The sequence below is a fragment of the Lissotriton helveticus genome, chromosome 3_1 (assembly GCF_964261635.1).
Source record: "Lissotriton helveticus chromosome 3_1, aLisHel1.1, whole genome shotgun sequence".
Taxonomy (NCBI): domain Eukaryota; kingdom Metazoa; phylum Chordata; class Amphibia; order Caudata; family Salamandridae; genus Lissotriton; species Lissotriton helveticus.
In genome coordinates this window covers 1,266,061,765-1,266,082,668 of record NC_136061.1, presented here as the reverse complement: position 1 = coordinate 1,266,082,668, position 20,904 = coordinate 1,266,061,765, and the positions used below count along the sequence as shown (strand labels likewise).

At 42.5% G+C, this 20,904-nt stretch overlaps 1 protein-coding gene across 1 annotated transcript in view; it reads left to right on the top strand.

Annotated features, from left to right (window-relative positions):
• SIAE (sialic acid acetylesterase) overlaps nucleotides 1-20,904 on the top strand; it is a 423,980-nt gene that overhangs the window by 314,893 nt on the left and 88,183 nt on the right. Inside the window, exon 8 of the mRNA XM_078681912.1 lies at nucleotides 14,627-14,763. Within this exon, the coding sequence (XP_078538038.1) occupies nucleotides 14,627-14,763 (137 nt within the window). The remainder of the gene's footprint in view (nucleotides 1-14,626; nucleotides 14,764-20,904) is intronic.

The following is a 20,904-nucleotide window of genomic DNA, read 5'->3' as shown; positions in this document are numbered from 1 at the left end:
AAGGAAATGTTTAGCCATGTTCGTCTCTCAGCAAAATATCTGTGTAGTACCATGTTAACGTCTCACGAAGGTGGGTCACCATCAGATGAACTGTCGTGACTGTGATAAATAATTTTAAAGGAAAGTCATAGTAAATCCAACAGGCCCGTCACCGGTCATTCATATGCCAGTTGTGAACACTAATAGAACGGGCATTTTTTCATTCTTTGCCTGGAGCTGGGAGAGAAATAGACTTTTTGATTATCTTCATCTGCAAATTCTCTAAAGACTGTCTTTTCAAACTTGTTTAAGGGTACTGCTGTTGGAGGAGAGAAGGACCGGATGTGGGAGCACGAGGCCTGACTGCAGACTAGGGAACACCTGCGACATTAGCCAAGGCGAGACCACGACAGAAAAGAGCTGCAGGACGAGGCACTGTTTTCGACAACATGAGAAGAAAGGGTCGACCTGATGCCCCTGCTCGATGTCCAGTGTCTGTCGACAAGTCCCCGCTCTCTGAATTCAGTCACACGCCCGCCTATTTGAAGTCTCTCGTTCCCCTAGTTTGTTCCTAATTTGGCCTTGCTCCATCCCCCTTTTTCCTCTGGCCTACCCTATGGACTGTTTTGTACGCTCTCCTTCCATTTGAACTTTCTGACAAACACCTCAAAGGACACAGGGCGAAAAGGACCTTTCCGACCAGAAACGCGAGGAAAGGGTCGTGCCCTGCAACGCAGAACTTAGAACAGAGCTGGACTTGTAGCTCCACCGCCGGTGCTCAACAGCGCCAACGAAAGGCAACAAAGAATGATGAGAACTCGTTAAACTTCGAACATTTGACATCCCCAATCGCCGTTTCTGCTAGACCTCATTTCTCTCCCAGCCGCCATTGTATTGATCATGCTCCAATCCGAACCTGATATATATGTAATAACCTGCCAGTATGAAATATGCTTGCTGCTCTCGCTACAGAATCGTTTTTGTATTACATTCCTATGACTTTCCTGCTAAACAAATTGATCAAAGTTTATCAAATAGGCCCACCTCCTAAAAACTAGAAATGTTAAAATGTATTGTTTACAACTCTTTTCCTCTAGGGTTCCTACCGTTTCCTTTCTCATGCCCACCACAATAGAACCGAGTAGAAAATGAACCAGCAAGATGTCTTGAATATGTTAAAGGGAGGACTGTTGAAAATTAGCACGTTTTGGTGAACATTATCTGCGCCATCTTGCCTCTCCCCCTGATGCCACACTTTTGTCGTGCGCGCCCGCCATTTTGTTAGATGCCCCGATCAGAACGAACCCTTTTGCATGCCGCTGGCCCCTGACATAGCCTTTCGCCTTCGCTAAGCCTGCACGCTGACCACCCCCTGCTTGCACCTGCCTTGAGTCATAAACCCCTCTTCGGCGCTGCTCTGCCCCAGGCCCTCATCCTGTTCCCAGCGCGACACCTCCCTGCTTCCCTTTCATGATCTCCGGCCCTTAGATGCAAACCCCCTTCTTCCCCGTGTGCCCGTTTTGTCTTCCCCGTTCCCAGGCCGACACCCAGCTCTGCCGATACCATCCCTTGCCCCTCCCCGTACAATAGAAAGCTTCCCCCCATCAAAGGATCCCCGGGTTGATAAAAGCCCCCACTCCATGAGATCCGATCAAACCCCCACATTCCGTGAATCGGCGGAATATCCAGCTGCGTGATACTCATCACCTGTTGTGACTAGGGTGGGGACTTCGACTGTAAATGTGTGTGGGAATGGGCTCAAAGGGAGTTCCGGGAATGTCTTTTTCATACATCAAAGCTTTAACATGAATGTGTAATGTACAATAAAGTCATAAACCAGGGTATAAGAGGCCAGGCCTCAGAAATGTATCTAGAGCACCTCAGAACGATACCTTCTGTCCGTTTCGTTGTGTTCTCCTCCGGAGAGAATAAAAACCTTGTTTCCTGCTTTCCAGTCTCCAGCGCCTGCCTCTTCATTGATTAAATAACTAGAGGGTCACAGAGGCAATACCGCCGGGCAAATATCGATTGCCCCCGACCCGCATCAGGTTTTTACATTTATTTTTATAAAGGTCTTTTTACGTCTCTGGGTGAGTCTTTCTCGGGCTAAGGCTGCCGGATCCAAGGTGTCAGCTAGGGTGTTGGACCGTCCTGGACTTGCACGCCGGCGCTCTGGTTCTCTGGGGGCGCGGTCGTCGTCTCTCGCCGTATTCCAGCGCCACATGCGGGGAGAAAAGGAGACTCTCAGTAAGGCGTTCAATGGTTGAGAAATGCCCAAGAGGGGAAACCGGGGAAGTGAGGACACCGGTGCATCTATTTACACTCTGTGCTAGGCATGGTGAGGACACTCTGTGCGGAAAGGCGGGGTAGGCAAGAAGTAAGGGGGGGGGATGTGAGGGAGAAAAGGGGCGAGGAAAGCAGTCAGGAAGAAGGGGGGTCTCTGTACATCTCTACACGGAGGCGTCCCGCCTCACACGCCACCCAGCCACCCGGTCACGCACCTGGGAGAGCCACACTCCTCCATGAGCGTGGCTGGACGCTAAGCGATAATGTTGGCCTCCTGGCTCTGTCCCTCGATCGGCCTCGCTTCCTTTGGCTCGCTCTCCACTCTTCTCCACGTTGGCTCGCTCTCCGCTCTTCTCCTCGTTGGCTCGCTCTCCGCTCTTCTCCTCCTCGGTGTCGAAGCACCCCGAACTTCCTCCTTCCGGGCTTCTTAGCGGCGTCATTGGTAGTGCGTCGCCTAGGGGCACGTCCGCTTCTCCTCCTCTCATTGGTAGACACAGCAATGACGCTGTAGGGGGGTGTGTCTCTGACTCGAAGCCGGCCCCGTAAAAGTTACATGCCTCTCCTTGCGGGTCGGGCTGCTCCCACCAGCTGATAGAGTCTGTCTCCCACGGTTCCTGGGACGATGAAAGAGAGGCAGGACATGAGTTATGTTTCCACCAGTCGTGAACCGGGGTAGAATTCGATACCCTCCCGGCCTCCCTGCTACACATATTTAAAAATATTTTTTCTTTTTCTTGCAGCAAACATGTTAAATTATTTTTGTATGCGTCAGCTATATTTATTGAACCTACATTTAGAAAATATTCACTCATGTAACGTGCTACATTTCTAGTGGTATGTTCAGGGTTTAGGTTTCTACGTATAGGAAGTTCAGAAAATATCACGTCTAGGTTGGAATAATAATACTGTAAAGGTCCTTTCTTATAGAATAAACCAGCTAAAACACTACAGGAAATTCCATATGTTAGTGGCAAATGGTGATAGGTTACACCTTCAGCTACCGAAGTAGGCAGGTTCATACAAACATAGCAATCTTTGATCTCCATAGCTTCTACATAATGTACTAATAGGTTTGCAAATACATTCAAATGTGTTCTGTTTTTAATTCTCGTATAATGCAGTCCTTCCTCATCTGGTGCTTCTAAGTCTACTTTCTGTTGTCTAATGCTAAGTGCTTTTTCTAGTGTATCTACTCTTTTCGTTGTATCTTTTGTTTGTAACTCTTTTGTATCTAGTGACAGTTGTTCATTAGTGTTAGCTTTTGTCTCTTTACTCATCGTGTAAGGAATAGCTATTGTTAGTCCTATCCAAACTATAAGTACTATTGCTATACTACATAAACATGCTCTACAGCATGTTTTTAAACAATTTCTTTTCGGTCTTCCATTAACAGTATGATCAGCCATTTCTGACTAAAGGAGATTCAACCCCTCTTTGTAACTTTTACACAGTTTCTTTACCCTGTGTGTATCTCAGGTGGGTCTCACTTCTTCGGCAGTTTGATCAGCAATCAATTCTTCATCACTTTTGTCACTTATTTCCAGGTTTTCACAATCTTCCAACACAATGTAGGTCCACTCGGGGCCTTTGTATTTATTATTCAGTCTTTTTATTTGTGGACTTCTCCTCCTTGGTTGTATTACAGGTTGATCAGTTTGACTTGTTATTTCATCTACTTGTTCAGGTTCTTCATTAATTTTCTTTAAACGCAGTCTCAGTCTTTTGACAAACCTAGGCCATTTGTCTCCTTTTCTGAGTCTTTTAGCTGGCAGTATGTCTTGGCTCTCTTCAAATATCCTTTTATTTTCATTCAGTTGTGGCACATCTATTTCAATGCTGTCTTCTGTTTCCTTCTCTAACTGGCTAGGTCCAGGTCTTATTTCTGGTTCTTCTGCCTGGTCACTAATCTGGCCTTGTTCAGGTAGCTGCTGAATTTGGCTTTAGTTTGTTTCACCTTCCTTGTCCTGAACACGATTTTCTACTATTGTCTGGCCCAGCTCAAGCTCTTCGAACCCTTGATTTTCTTCTGCTTGAGCCTCCGCCCTAATTTCTATCTGTCCCTTTTCAGGCTCAGGATCCCTTTTCAGGCTCAGAAGTTCTTTGTGGAGTGTCGATTATCTGATCTCTCCCTATATGGTCCTCCTCAGAATCACTTTGGACTTGGATTTCTATGATCTGAGTGCCTTCTTCTACACCTGTCTCGTCCTCACTATCACTCTGTCTATCTAGATATGTTTGGCTCCTTGTTCTCACACATTCTGCAGGTATGTCGATTACTGGAATCCAATCATCTTGACTGGTGCTCAGTTGTTCCTCTTCAGCTATTTCAGGATCGATATCTTGAGAGCCCTCAGCTGCACAACCTTCAGCCTCAGTTTCATCAGGTTCAGTCACCTTTTTCGTATGACTGGCATGGATCCAGTGTGGAACTCCTGCACACTTCACAGCTGTGGTGGTAACCAAAATTACTTGACGTGGTTTTCCCCACCTTGGTGCAAGGCAAGATTTTCAAGTATGTTTCTTCAGCACCACCCAGTCACCTGGATTCAGGTCATGTACTGGAGTTGCTGGTCTGGCGACAGCGTCTTCCCCAACCTGGTGAGAGATAGAACGCACTTGGTCAGCCAGTTCTTTGCAGTACTCCAGTACTAAATCATCAGATATGCTTAGTAGTTTGTGTCCTGGCACCCATGCTTGCCGCATTGCTCTTCCCATCAGTACCTCATGGGGACTTAAGCCTGTGTTCCGGTCTGGAATACTTCTAAGTCCCATCAGAACAAGTGGCAAAGCAACTGGCCCCTCCAATCGAGTAGATTCATACATCTTTCCCAGTCTTGTCTTGATAGTGCCATTCAATTGTTCACTCCAGAAGCCTCTGAGCGATATGCACAGTGCAGTTTCTGCTTAATTTTGAATGCTTCACAAATTAGACCCATTATTTCACTATTAAAATGTTTTCCTCTGTCTGATTCAATTGTTACTGGAAAACCGAAACGTGGTATAAGCTCTCTAAGTAAAAGCTTAGCCAAAGTGATGCTATCGTTCCTGCATGTGGGGTAAGCTTCCACCCATTTTGAAAACAGGCAGACAATGACAAGTACATATTTCAATCCTCGACAAGGGGGTAACTGAATGAAGTCAATCTGTAATCAACCTAGCCATAGGAGCAAGCAGACAGTCGTGTAACACTGCCGTTTCATCAAGATAAACAATGACACCATCTTCAGCCCTTCTTTGACAACCTAATTTCCTCCATTGTTCCTTTTCTTTTGGTTCTGCTGCATTCTGCAAATCTCTCACTTCTTCCCATGTATTCACACCTTCCAGCAACATAAGTTGGCAGCTGTTTCCGCACACCTCAACCTTTTTATTAACAGCCATCTTATATTTTGCACAATGTTGGGCTAACTGGTCAGCATATCGAATACCAGCTGTCACTTTGTCGTTGCCAGATTTGTGAGCAGCACAATTGACCACAGCCACTTCTTTTGGTAACTGGATTGCTTCAAGCAAATCCTTTACATATTTTCCATTTCTAATCGGAGTACCTGAAGAAGTCAGAAACTCCCTTTGCATCCATAGTTGGCCATAGTCATGCACAACTCCATAACCATATTGGCTGTCATTGTATATGGTTACTTTCCAATTTTTCCCAAATGTACAGGCTTTTGCCAAGGCAACCAATGCAGCTATTTGTGCAGACTTGACTCCAGGCAAATGGGATGCTTCAACTGGACCTCCCAATGTGCACACGGCGTAAGCAGCACTCAGACCTCCTTCCTCATGTCTCATACAAGAGCCATCTACAAATAGCTCATAATCTGAATCAATTTATGGCTCTTCTCTTATGTCTGGTCATGGCTTTGTACTGTACTCAGTCAGATCAATACAGTCATGTTCAACCTCTCCCTTCACTTCTGCAGTATGTGACTTAGGTAGCAGTGTTGCCGGGTTCAGGATATTACACCTAGCAATGGTTACATTTCCTGCACCTACAAGTATTCTCTCGTACTTAGTCAGCCGACTAGGTGTGAGATACTGAGTCTTACTCCTTGTTAGCAAAATTACAACTGCATGTGGAACATACACAGTTACAGGATGTCTCATAATAATGGATTCACTCTGCTCAAGGCTCATGCAAGTTGCAGCTACTGCTTTCAGACATCCAGGTAATGCAGCTGCCACTGGGTCCAATGTGGAAGAAAAATATGCCACAGGACGTCTCACTAGACCATGAATTTGAGTCAAAACTGAAAGTGCACAATTATCTCGGGTATCGCAGAAAAGTGCAAAATCTTTTGAATAGTCAGGCATCCCTAATGCTGGAGCTGTACACAGACATTCTCGTAATTTTACAAAAGCAGACATGCTTTCGTCATCCCATTCTACTAGGTCCTTGGCTCCTTTCTTTGTCATTTGTATTAATGGCTTGGCTAATACTGCAAATCCCTCAATCCATTGCCTGCAGTATCCTACAACTCCAAGAAACATCCTGATCCCTTTCTGGGTATTAGGGAAGTCCATGTTTTTGATTATTCTGATTCTTTCTGAGGTAACTCTTCTGACACCCTTTTCTATCTGGTGCCCCAGATATTTCACTGACGTGGTGCAGAATTGCAACTTGTCTGGTGATACGTTATGTCCTCCTTCACCTAAATGGTTCAGTAAAGCAATAGTATCCACAGCACAGTCATTTTGTGTTTTTAGACGCCACCAAGAGGTCGTCTATATACTGGACCAAGACTGACTGTCCAGGTAGCACCAATGACTCAAGGCACTTTTTCAAAATCTGATTAAAAATCGAGGGACTTTCTGTGTACCCCTGAGGGACATGATTCCAAACATAGACATGACTGTCAAATTCAAATGAGAAAAGAAATTTGCTGTCTGGGTGTAGCGGAATTGAGAAAAATGTGTGACATAAGTCAATGACAGTTAACCATCCAGCCTCCCACGGTATCTGATATAGAATCTCTGCAGGATTTGGCACGACTGGACAGCATGGGACAACAATCTTATTAATCTTTCTCAGGTCCTGTACTACTCTGTACTTTCCGCTCGGTTTCTTTATACCAATTATGGGAGAGTTACATGGACTGCTCATTATTTCTTGTAAAATGCCTGCTTCAACTAAACGTTTTATTTCTACTGCAACACCTGCTTTTATTTCTGCACTCATTTTATACTGTTGAGTATTTGGGTAAACTGCATCTTCTCTTATTGTCACTTTTATTGGGTCAACATTCACCATTAATCCTACATCTTTTCCAGTAAAGTCCCATTGTTGCCGTTCTTCTGGTAAGTCTTCTATTGTCAGTCCTTTAATTTCTGCCACTGGTCTTGCTAGCATTAATTTATAAATTCCATCTTTGTCTGAGGTTTGAATTTCAACACCATTTGGGGTACAGAAAATAGTGCAATTCATTTTGCACAGTAAGTCTCGACCTAGGAGGTTTACTGGACTTGAATCACAGACAACAAATATATGCATTTCTTTTAAATTGCCTATTCTAACTTCCATTGGTTCTGTAACTGGGGTACTAATTTGTTTATTAGAAATAAAAACTACTTGGATTGCTTCTCCCGAGAGGGGTAGGTTTGGAACGTCTGCTGTTCTCACAATAGAACGGGTAGCACCAGTGTCCAACAGAAAGGTGACATCATTTCCTTCAACCTTTCCTTCAATGTATGGCCCCGACTGGTCTACCGGCAAGGAGGCGCCAAGCACGCACTCCTCGTCCTCCCTCCTCAGGCACCGTCAGGAAGGTTCATCGCAAAAGAATGTGTCACTTAGAAGAAATTGTGAAGTTGCTGTATCTCTTCTTTCCCTTCCTTCCCAATCTGTGTTATCTACACTCTGTTGTGCTTTGCTCCTGTATCTTGGCATAGGTGGAGGGGGTAACTGATTCTGTATTACCTGCTGCTGGTTCTTCCGTGGCACTTCATTCTGCGTCTGTGGATTTAAATCATTAATCGGCACATTACCACTCTGCACAGCCTTACACTCGTCCTTCGAGTGCACCAACTTGCCGCACCCGTGACATGAGAACTTCTTTTTAGCCTCCTCCCTATTGAACTTTCCCCTTGGCTTTCCTCCATCACCTTGTTTCTGAATACTATTTATCTGGTTTAACTGATGTTCTTGTTGTTCTGCTAATTTTACTTGTGCCCACATAACTTTTTCTTTTAACTCTTTTCATTTATTTTCTAGCTCATCTTCACAATATTTGGCATATTTAAGGACTTCATCTATGGGTTTAGCCTGCCAACAAATGTTATTATCTTTAATCCATTGTGAAATTTCAGGTCTTTAATCCTAACACAAATCGATAAATGAGATGCGTCATGTCTTTCATGTCAATGTTATCTAGTCCACTATACTGTTTGAATACCTGCAATAAGCGTTCATAATAGGCATGCACAGTCTCGTCTCTATTCTGAGTAGTTCTATCTATTCTCATCCAGTCTGTCTCCTTTGCGGGCACCTTTCCTTTAAGGTAAAGTATTAGCTGATTGTACTTCTTCATGACATCCTCGGAAGGTGCCCCTGTCTTTGGGTCTCTAGGGTACTCATCACTAGGCCAATCAACAGCAATTTTACATTCAGTCCACAAGTCTACTGGAACTACAATGTCGAATAATCCATCTAAGTCTTTCAAAAGACACTTTGAAACTTTTACAAATCTATCGACTTGTCTGTACCATTTTACAGGCTTTTCGCGAAGTTTTGGGAAATCATTTGTAAAAGACACAATATCCTGTCGGGACCATGGAACATGCACATAACCTCCACCTGGTACCTCTCGCATTGGACATACTTTTTCAACCTTTTCTGCTTCTTTTAAAACATATTCTGAAGTCATTTGTTTTGATCGAACCTCTTCTTTTTTCTTTGTCCATCTGGCTCTCCATTTGTCTAGTTCTCCCCATTTTTGTAACAATGCTAGTAGTTCTCTTATCTGCACTTTTCTTCCAGACACATTCATATTTTCTAAATCTTTGTCCGAAAACTCTGCTCGATATAGTTTTTGCAATACTTTTGATTTACCAATGTCAATTCCCATGCTAGCTGCGGTGTCCATTAATTTCTCATGGTACACCCTTGTATTTCGAGTAATGCTTTTACAAATAAATAGTAATTCATCTTCACTAAGAGTATTTAGCCTGTCCAATCCCACATTCCCAGCCATCAATTCCTCCAATTCGATTCTCAATTTGTATATATCCAATGGTTTCGGCTGTGGTTTTGGTTTCTCTATCTCTCGTGTCCATCTGTCTATTTCTTCAGGTGTCACTACGGTTGCACTTCTCGTACCTGAAGAAGTCTCCATCTGTACTTCTCTTAAATTTAAAGGAGTGGTTTTATATAATTGAACTACTCTCTGGTTCCCTAATTGGTAAATCCATTAAGGAGATTACTGACTCGCATTCACTTGCCTGGTCATCTATTATCAATGGTTCTCTTTTTGGCTGTACTACCGGTGTAGTTATAACTGGAGCTTTTGGACTAGCCTGCTTCTCTCCGTACAATGGAACAACTGGGCCAATAGTTACTGGAATTGTCAGAGCTTCGGGACTGGTATTTAATTGGGAAATGTTCTGAATTAATTCACTTCTCTGTTTATTTATTGCTTCTCTTTCTCTTTCTTGTAATACCCTTTCTATGGAGGTTTCATGTATCACTTGCGGAGTCAAGGGTGGTTTTAAAAACGGCGCACTTGGATTTACTATACTTGGTCCCTCATTATAAGGTGGTGGATTTTTCATTAGTAAATCCTCCATATACTTATCGTCTGAATCACCACTAGTCATCAAATGTTTTGTTTTTTCTGTCTTTTTTCCTCCAACTGGCTCTTCTAAAGGTATTACAGGATATAATCCTTCCACTAACATGTTCTGTTGCCATTGTTTCATTTGTTTATCTCTGGTTTCTCCTTTAACTTTAGGGTAGAATTTACTCAACCCTTTGTCGGATCTAGGTCTGTCTGCTCAAAAGCCTCAATTTCCCATTCCTCTAATGCCTCATATTGCGTTAATCTAGGTCTGGGATGTAAATCATTCATTCGAGTCCTTAAATTGAACACAATTCTACCATTAAATGTGCCTTCTAAGGGAAATGCCAAAATTCCATCATCTTTAGTGTATTCCACCCAGTTCTCTAACCATACACAAGAGTGGTATCCCCTGTCAAACATCATAAATGATGCAGGAGTATTTGGTGGTGGAATAATAACTCCTTCTCTAGTTTTAATCTGCTTATCTTTTTTAAAGTAATTCTTTACTCTGCTTACGAGTGACAATTTTCTTTTGCTTCCATACATTTTGCAAGGTCTGCCCCTTATCATCTGTTCTCTAGCAAACCCTAAGTATCTTGTGTCAGGTCGAGTATCTGGACTATTTAATTGCCACATATAATTTTGTAAAATTTCAAAATTGTACAATAATCACTCAACTTAGTTTACAAAGTACTTCCAATACTAGCGCGTCTTTTATTTTCTTCAACCAATCAACAATGTGGTTTCAAACAATTTTAACCAATGATTTTCGGCTTTTCTCGTGAGATGAGTTCCCACACTCCTGCGCTCACCCCTCCTTTACAATTACTATCTCCACTACACGCCTGCTGGATCAACCAATACCAGCGCGGCTCTGAGTGACGTCAGCACAGCTCTGCAACTGACTCCCTCCTTCACAAGGTAATGGAAAAATTCAATTCTTTTAATTTAAAGTGTGTTTCTCTTTTAATCAACAACGTAAAAACATTCGCCACTGTACCCGAGTGACTAGATAGAAAAGAAATATCTCACTGCAAGTAAATCCCTTCTGTTTACTGTTCATATACTACGAGTAGATCCCTTCCGCCTACTCTTCACACAAGCATTAGAGAACCTGCTACTCCTTCGGACTCATCCACTCCGGGATATATACTAGGGCCAAAGTTTCACCAGCGAACCCCTTTGCTATCAAGCTCAGACGAACCTGCTACTCCTTTCATGTGACCCTTTCTAGGTGATATCACAACAAAAGTTTTGCCAGCGAACTCTTTGCTATCATTTGTTCATACATTCATACAGAAAACCCTAAATAGTGCTTACGGTTCTGCCCAACCATGCACTAACTTCCTGCGAGTAAGTGACCTCACTGCGATGTGGCTTCCATTTACCACCCGCTATTCTGACCCCGGGGATTCCAGACAAACATATAACGGGTACGAACGATTTTAGTTAATACATAAAATTAATGAAATATCAACAATCAATAACATTTCAAAACATTTCAAACAATATCACATTTGATCGATCAATCATAAATGAAAAAAAAATTCATAACCAACTAACTAACTACCTATCTTTACTAAGCCCTAACCTTTCCTCTGCTACCAAAGAAATATACTGATAGAGCGCGCAGGTCACCCGACTACAAATTTACCATACTCACCTGGGCCCATAATCATTTACACATTTTCTTAATCAGGTAACCTTCGCTCTACTACCAGATATTTTACCTACTAGGTACTATACCATTGACTTACCAATCCTTGTCACTGGTACTTGTAACCTATTGGATCAGGGAGTTAGAATAATAGGTAGCAAATAACATATGCACTCATATAATAACCACAGACTCGGGAAAGTTTTAACCTCTTTATATAAATTTCATCATAAGTCATGATCCAGAGATTAAAAGCAATAAGACTGTCAATAACCAAGATTAGAAACATTGTATAACTATGCAAAAGATATATTATGCCAATGATTTAGCAATGTAAAGGGAAGGTAAAAACAAGGAACATGCTATTTAATTCAGACAGACTTGTACACATTTGTCTACGGGTAGGAAAAGAAAAGGAAACATACTAAGTAACACAGCTTTAAGCAAGTTATCACAGGGTGGGTAAAAAAGAGAACATAATATGCAATCACAAAAATAATTTGAGCATATGACTATAGGGAAGGTAAGAAAATGGAACACACTATAAATCAAAAGACGATTTAATCATTTAAAGGGAAGGTTAAGAAAAAGGAACATATGCAATCAAAGCTTTCATCATTTTAGGGAAGGTAAAGAAAAGGACACACAGAAATATAATGACGATACCCACACAGATTTATATTTACCTAGAATGGTGTGAAGACCAACCCTGGCCACAGGTCAGTTAAGGACAGAAACCCTGAAAGTTGCAGTTACCAGTAGGCCAACCAGTGCAGATCAGAATCAGGACAGGATAAACCAGATTTGGATCAGGACCGGACCACCAAAGGTTAAGACCAGCACCCGCAGTTCCGTTGCAACGCCTGCGCTACTCCCTCTCTGCAAGGAATCAGCCAAAACCCAGATTGGGTTACAGCATATACCAGCAAAGTGCTTCGCCAGCACTTCAGCTTCCCAGAACCCCGATTGGGTCAGCAAATCTTCTGACAGAGTGCTCCACAGCCCTCTGCTCTTAATCACCTATTGAGTGCGTTGGGTCAGTGACAGGTCAGCTATTCGGACAAGTCGGACAATTTCTCTAACTAAACCTAGGCTAGTTATACTATTTTCCAGGTCAGTGTACCACCCCCCAATGTTGCAAGTGTAAGAATCCCCAATTTCGATTGGCCAAAAGAGGTGGAGAGGTCGTCACACTACACCAAATTTGAGACTTTTACCATCTCTTATTCAAATTTACGTTCCCGCCCATCAAATTCAAGTTCTCATGCTGGTTTATTCCACCCAACAATGGATGTTCTATTGAAAAATACATTGTTTATACATTGTATAATTTTGAGTTCATAGGGGCAAGTTCCCAGGAGCATCTTCTCAGTCAGTCAGCTCCTTGGCTATAGTCCAAAGGTCACTGTTCCAGACACTTGCGATTCTCGCGCATTCGCAGTTTCAACAAATATGGAGTACAGCGTTACAAGACAAGCCAGTTTTCAAAGTGTAACATGAAATGGAAAAGAAACAGTTTTAGAACACAGAATAAATGAATACACTGTATACCATGTATTTCTACTCTATACCCATTATCTTCATTTTAAATATAGCATTAAGATTAGGCGAAACGAACAGCTTGGCGAAAGCAACAGTGCAAGCTTCTCGCATGTGAGAACATAGAGCAGCCATGTTAGCCCTAGTGCGCAGAAGCGGCAGCTTCCCTCCAAATAACGAATACGTCATGTCACGTGAGTATGACAGACGCATGCGCAATAGAAACCCTCGCGTAACAGCAGCCATCTTAAATGCAAGCGTATTAGGATTAGTAAAACACATAAGCAAGCTTCACTCGGGCACCCCGTATAAAAGTAAAATATACAAAATTAGTAAAACAAACAAGTTGGTTACTTTATTAACGTTATTCGAGGTTCATGAGTACAAGCAAGTCGCTTCATGTGCGAATCCTTGCTCCATCAGCTGCTTAGTAGAACCTAAAAGATTTAAGTGCCATTGTGAACTGACCACACAGCTGGACCGAGGCCGAACAAGCTTGCATCCCCACACACTCCTAGAAAGGATATGTTGTGAACAGACAAACTAAAGTTTGCAAGAAGTTGTCTGCAACTGATCGTCTTTCAAGCTACTCTTAATTCATTGCTGCGACTTTTACTGAAAGAACTGCAGATTTTTCAAAGAGATAATTCATCATTTGAATGCTTTGCCTTGCCAGAGAACTGCCCCCTTCTTCTCCAAAACCCAGGCAATTTAGTATATTCGCCGACCTGTGCTGTTTCTAACTGTTGATCCTCGAAAAGAACTGCAGCTCGGAGAGATACATTGATGTGCTGTGCATCATATAACGTGTGCCTAATGGGACAATCATCCTTTCAACATATCACCCAGCTATACAGAAATAGACCTTAAACACTGAAGGGAAGGTTCGAGTTATAGATGTTGCAATTAGGCGCTCGACCTCGGAGCTGGGGAACTTGGTTCGAGTCTCGGTAACGACGCCAAAACCCCCCTGTGATTCTGGGCAAATCACTTAATCTCCCCGTGCCTAAAAAATGAAAGTGTGTCCTCATGTAACGTAACTGGTGCTATGTAAAGCGCTCTGATAACTGATTCGGTTCGGTTCTAGTTCGCGCTATATAAAACTCTGCAAAAAAAAAAAAAAAAAAGAATAATAGGTACAGTCATAATGTTTTGACTAAAATAAATGCACTAAAGCAAAATGCTATGCGTCTTGTATATAAATGTGTATTTAATATATTTCTTAAGTAATCTGCACTACTTGTATTCTTAAGATGCTCTTATTGTAAGATGTTAATGTAGGAAACATTAATGAACATTTAGGATAGATGGATTTTTAAAGGCTCTGATGCGTATCCTTTTGGATAAGATACATAACGCCATAATGATGTTCATATATTTACCTTTTAAGGCAAAAGAGACATTCACGTGACTATGACTTCAGATACTACGACTACTACTATGGGCCTGACATTTATTCTGTTCTCTGGAATGCAATGATTCACCCACTCCTAAACATGACGATGAAAGGAGCCATTTGGTATCAAGGTACGAAACTGTTTATTTTACTTATCTTTATCTTTGTTTATAACATTCTCATGCACCAGAGGTTGCTGGGAGGACCAGTAGCATTAAGGAAGAAGGGGGAGGAAGGAAGGCTGTTGGCTTAGCCGTCCACAAGACAACGCTTGTAGAAAGAGGAGTGGTGTTCACTTGCTTTCGAAGAGATCTGATGTTTGGTGTGCAGCTGGAAAAGAGTTTAATAACTGATTTGTAAAATTGACCGCCTTTATGTTAGAATTTTGGAGAAATAGAGATGCATGCGTTGGTGCTCACTGTTGGAGCCATTGAAGTTCCCTGCTTATATTCTGGTGGAGGCTAGATAACACCCATTGATGTCTGGCAAATCCAGAAAAACATGCCCAAATACAGCCATGAATGAGAAGGCCCGGTATGTTTGTATAGGAATGTAATTCCTACTGCTAAGCAAAGATGGATTTTGTAAGAGATTGTGATACCAAGGTGGCTCTGTTAACGGATCTGGGACTGTGCAGTGATTTTCCTGCCCCCTACAGTAATGGGCACGAAATGTGCAGATGTCTACACCGAAGCTGCATGTTAGCTCCCACTTTGTTTTCATTGTACATTAATAATGTATTTGGTTACCTAAATGAATGTGATAATGATTCCCTTAAACTTGATGGTTCAAAAGTCCTAGGGCTTTAATTCGCTGATGACTCTGCCAATATCAAGAGCACCAGTGGGTTTGAAAAATGTACGTAATGAGTTTCTAAACGTCTGTAATTTTGGGGGCGTGAAAATAAAATACATCTAAAACCAAACATATGGTATTCAGCCCTCACAAGTCCTATAGAGACGAATTGAAGATGGTGGACACAGTTGTAGGGAAAAAAAGACAACGTTGATTATTTGGGATTAAAGTATCTAACAATCTATCATGGAGCCCGTATACAGAAGAGCGGACCAGTAGTGCGTAATAGAACCGTAGTGGTATTAAAAAATGCACAAATCAACATTAACTAGATCAGTGTCTCTGTCTATATAGATTAAAGGCCCAAGCTACAGCACTACATGGCATAGAAATTTGGGGATCCAGAAAGCTAATATATTCCCTTTGAGGAAGAATCATATTAGAGTCTTACTTAATATGCCTCAAAGTACCCCCATACACCTTTATTTTTCTATTCTGGGTTAAACGGAATGGAACACTTAGCTTCCCTTAAACCTCTTATGTGTTTGCTGGGATTGTGGTCAACAACTGTGCTGAAACCGTGCAGAAAATGATTATTAGAGAGCTTGAGATTACTACCACATGGTTACGTTTTGTGAAATTGTGACTAAACTCTTTCAGTCTGGAAGCACTCTGTGGTTTGTTTCCCACCACCCTGCCCTCCTCATGCATTGTTTCCCCCAGCCCTCCTCCTGCTGTCGGTGGTTTGTTTCCCACCCCCTGCCCTCCTCCTTCGTGTTGCTTGCCCACACTCCCGGTGCTGTTTTTTACGTATATTGCACAGCAGCGCAGGCTGCTATGCAGCTTGGCTTAAATGGAAAAAAGTGACATGAGGCAGTCAAATCTGGCTGTGTCATAACCGACACATCGCCTCAACTATGCAATGCAACCCCGACATTGGACTTCGCAAGCCCCGGTCCTTGGGATCCTCGACGACGACGCAGGATCTCACATCGCAGCTCAGCAGCACTGACGCATCACCTCGGCTGTGTGACTCATCCTTGTACGGAAACTCGCAATGCTCCGCCACCAGGAGCTAAGGTACTGTGTTCAGTGGACTTAACTGGGTCCCTGTAGCCGGCCTGCACCCCATCGCAGTGAACCTGAACTTATGACTTTTTCCCAGTCCGGCGCAACCAGATATCCGCAGTTGGTTCTTTGTGCTTTTTGGTGCTATTTTCACGAAAATCGTAAAGCCTGCATATCTCTGGGTCTATTGATTGGATTTTAGTCGTTTTGGTCTTATTTTATTTAATAAAATAAACTCTGTGGCTCAAAACAGGGATTCTTTTGTTGTGTTGTTATCACTGTTACTGTTTGAAGTTCTGTACAAATACATTATACATTGCCTCTGAGTTAAGCCTGACTGCTCTGTGCCAAGCTACCCAAGGGTTCAGCAAAGGTTTATTTAGGGTTGGATGTGACTTCATCCTGATAAGGATATGGTTTCTGCTTAAGCAAGGTTTCACCCACTCAACCAGTATCCCAATTTCATACAGCCATCATATAATTCTTAACAGATAACTATATTGAAAACGTCTGTCTACTAAATAATATTCCTCGGCCATGTTCTGTTTATTGACTTCTTTTCGATGACAAAAAGTTCTGGAGGGGATCATTGCGCTGCACAGTGTCACCTTTGAATTTGATTTGTACTAGTTGCACATGTTATTTATGATGGTATGTATTTCTCCTGGCACAATACCCCCAATGGTATAACATAACACGCTATCGATCTGGGGACTTTTTCAATAATTCTTGGGCATGTACAGATTATTAGGCTTAGATTATAGGAACTGGAAACTTTTACCACTGGTATCCTGGGCCTGTACCCTAATGTTCAGCATGAAACTGAGCATGAAGTACAATGTTTAGCACTTGATTGTCATGATAGTGAAGTCGAGCAGCCCAAGACATTCTGAGGAAGGGGGTGTAGGTTAAAAACTCAGAACCTATTGAAACATATAGAAGTCAATACATCGATATCCAGCGGAGTTTTAGTTATAAAAAAAAAATGCTTTATTTCTAGCACACAATGTAATACTGTACATGCAAAGTTCAGAGGACAGAATACTGGTGCGCAGGTGTATGAGTGTTTGCCATTATACGCGGAGAAACTAGCCACTGTGTGTTCAGGGTGCGTTTACCCATGAGTGAAATAGCTATGGCCTGCTTCTCTGGGGGGTCCATCCAGGTTCCTACCTAACCCTTCCCAAAGTCGATTCTTGATAGTTTCTGGGTAGTGTGTAGCACATGTCACCAACGTCCAGTCGTTCCCACACTGCCAAGATTGCACCCGTGTGGAGGGGCGTGGGGGCTGCACTACTTGCTGCGGTGTTTGTGCCTCAAGTGGCCCACCAAGAACAGACATGCTGATTCAGCTCTGACCTGATTCGCTGGTGTCTCCTGCCTCAGGGTGCACTGGCTGAAGCGGCGTGGAGGTCCAAGCACAGCCCGCGCTGGGCTCTACTACAGTTGCTCGGGGTTGGATGGTGGTTAATGGATGTGAATCTTTCTCAGTCCCAACACAAAACAAACATTGGCAAAAAAAAATGCTGTGAAACCAGACATTAAAAGACAAAATGGCCTACATAAGCCATTATTACTAAAAATGTTGAAAAGACATGCACTAATATTTGTTGTATTTTGTCATTCATGGACGTACTACTTTGAGGTTCATGTAGAATATGTGGGAAACTGTCAAAAAATCTTGTGAGTGTGGAAAGTGGTGTTTAGTGCATTTAATGCTATTTGTGCATTAGGTGAAAAGGTTTGCATTCCCTGCCTTTTAGTACCATAGCACTAGCAAAACGCTGGTGCTAATTAATTTCACACTTATATTTGTGGTTCAAGGATGGGTAGCATTAATCGGTAGCAAGGAGTTCGTTGGAATAAGGGAATAGTCGCTTTAAGGGACAGTTAGGGTTTTTTATGGTTGAGAGAAGAGTAATTTAAAAACTACAGTCCATTAAATTAATTAATCTATATATATAAAAACGAATGTATGTCTGTCTGTCTGTTTGTCCTTTATGCATTACTACACCTTACATCCAATCGCCATGAAACTTTGGGAAGTTGTTGAGTACACTCCCGCGAAGGTTTCTGGCATAAAAATGTTTTAAAGATCGGCCCCCCAGGGCCCTCATAATCTTTCGAATACTGAATTTGCAACCACGATTTTGCAACGCTACAAGACTTTTGGTGAAAAAGATGATGAACAATGTCATCGAAGCTACAATTTTGAATGGGAAATTCAAGGGGGAAGATGTACTGTTGTCACGTATTCCAATGATGCCAACAGATATGCCATTGGAATTCAAACGTTTACAGTTTCCCGTGCGACTCGCTTTTGCAATGACCATCAACAAAGCACAAGGACAATCGCTGCAAGTGTGTGGACTAGATTTGGAGAATCCGTGCTTCTCACATGGACAACTGTATGTGGCCAGCTCACGCGTCGGAAAACCTTCTGATTTATTTGTGTACGCACCAGACGGAAAAACAAAAAATAACGTGTATCCACAAGCACTCGAAAAAATAAATAGAATTAAAACGACACTTTGAAATGTTTTCCATACTAAAATGAATTTGTTTCAATAAAAATGACACAATGTAAATTGAATGTTATCATAACGAGTTTACTTGAATTTCCTTTCTTCTGAGATCGCAGCAACGCGCGACGGGTAAGCTAGTTTAATATATAAAATATTACATTTGAAGTAAATGAAATATAATATTAGTACTGTAATTGTTAAAAAAATTAATACATTACAAATAATGATTACATTAAAATCTGGGAGTAACGGAGCTTCAAATATAGTCTCTCCAGCATATTAGTCTTAAAACAAGGAATCAGAAAGAAAAACACCATTCTCTCAAGGAGTGCAAAGTTAAGGTATCGCTGTAGTGGATAAGGGAAGGGGAAGGGTATAGGTGGCTGGGACTGCAAAGTAGCAACACATTTCTCCTGACTGCCTTCCTCCCATCTGTGCTACTTCCAGCTATGAACAAACACCATAATTATATCATTATCTACGCAACATATAGCATTGTAGTGGCATGTGTTCGAACTAAAGGTCAAGCTCTATCATAACACAATAGTTAGGCTTGTTAAAAAGCTCTAGCCACTGCAACTTGACTGACAAATGATTACAGCTTTTGGACGGTACAACATTTTCCTGTGGAAGCACACAACTTCTGGCCAATCGAAACACGTAATCCTATCCACCAACATATGGATAGAGCCAAAACCCCTCTCTATGGTACTCCTGAAATCTCTTTTCCAGTTTGATCACATAGACCTGGCAGCATTTGTGCTGTCAAGTCAGACCTAACCACCCTTAACGAAGTGAGGATAACCCACCCTCTAAGTCGCAGCAGTGATCTAAAAGTGGTCCGGGAGATCCACCGATGTAGAATTCAATCTTGCGGTAGTGCCCATCTTCTCTAGGCACTTTGTGCTTCTGTGATCACTGAAGTGTGGTCACGGTTCTTCAGGTGCCACACAGTCATAGGCACTTTAGCTCATTATAGGGGTGACAAGACCATTGGAGGATGATCTCCGTAAATGCCGAGCCATCACAGGTACTTAAGCGTCTGGGCATGTCATAGGGTCACAAGTCCCTCCATCTGGCAGTGCAGATCCTTGCCAGGACTAGCTGTCGTAGCGTCTAGCAGTCCTATTTATTCAAAACCGCATCTTCATGCATGGGTACTTCCTCAACTGTCGCTCAGCTTCTTTCTGCAAGGCAGGCCTCAGGCAGCACTTTTCTTGGCAAGTTGCAGAACATTTCTGATCCAGTACCTGGTGAAGGGAGGTTGGCAGCCTCCAGCCCCAAACCTGGTAGATTTTTGGTATCCACCGCTATGAGAGCCCTGGCTTCAGTTAATGAAATATTGGCACTAATAGTTTCTCTCATACTTAGACTATGGCTGCTGGCTGAGTTAGCTTATTCCTCATGTCTGCTTCTGGGATGGTTACAGAGAGTTACAGAGAGTGCTGGCATTGTGCATAGTTCTACCAGACTGGTCTTTGTCTTGCCGTGTCAGCAGGAAGAAAGGGTGGAGTGGGAGTCTCCTTTTAGGAAAGACCCAAAATAAAGGCAGAAAGAGGGAGCGGTTTCTCCGTTTAACCACCACTTAACCTAGTGTGGCTGTTACTTCTGGGAAAGAATGAAGCGTGTGGGTAGCAACTGTTTTCCCTACACCACAAAAGGGGACACTGTCACCTACCCTCAGCACCCTCATGTCTTGCACATGTCGAAGGACCTCCGAGGTACTGGGGAGAATCCCTAGAGTTCACATTGCTGCCGGGGCTTTTTCCAACCATCCATCTTCGGTTCCACTCTGGTGCAGGTAATCACAATATATTCCTCTGTGGCCAGAGCCACACTCCATGTACAGCTTTCTACACACATGGGTTACATGAACAAGACCAT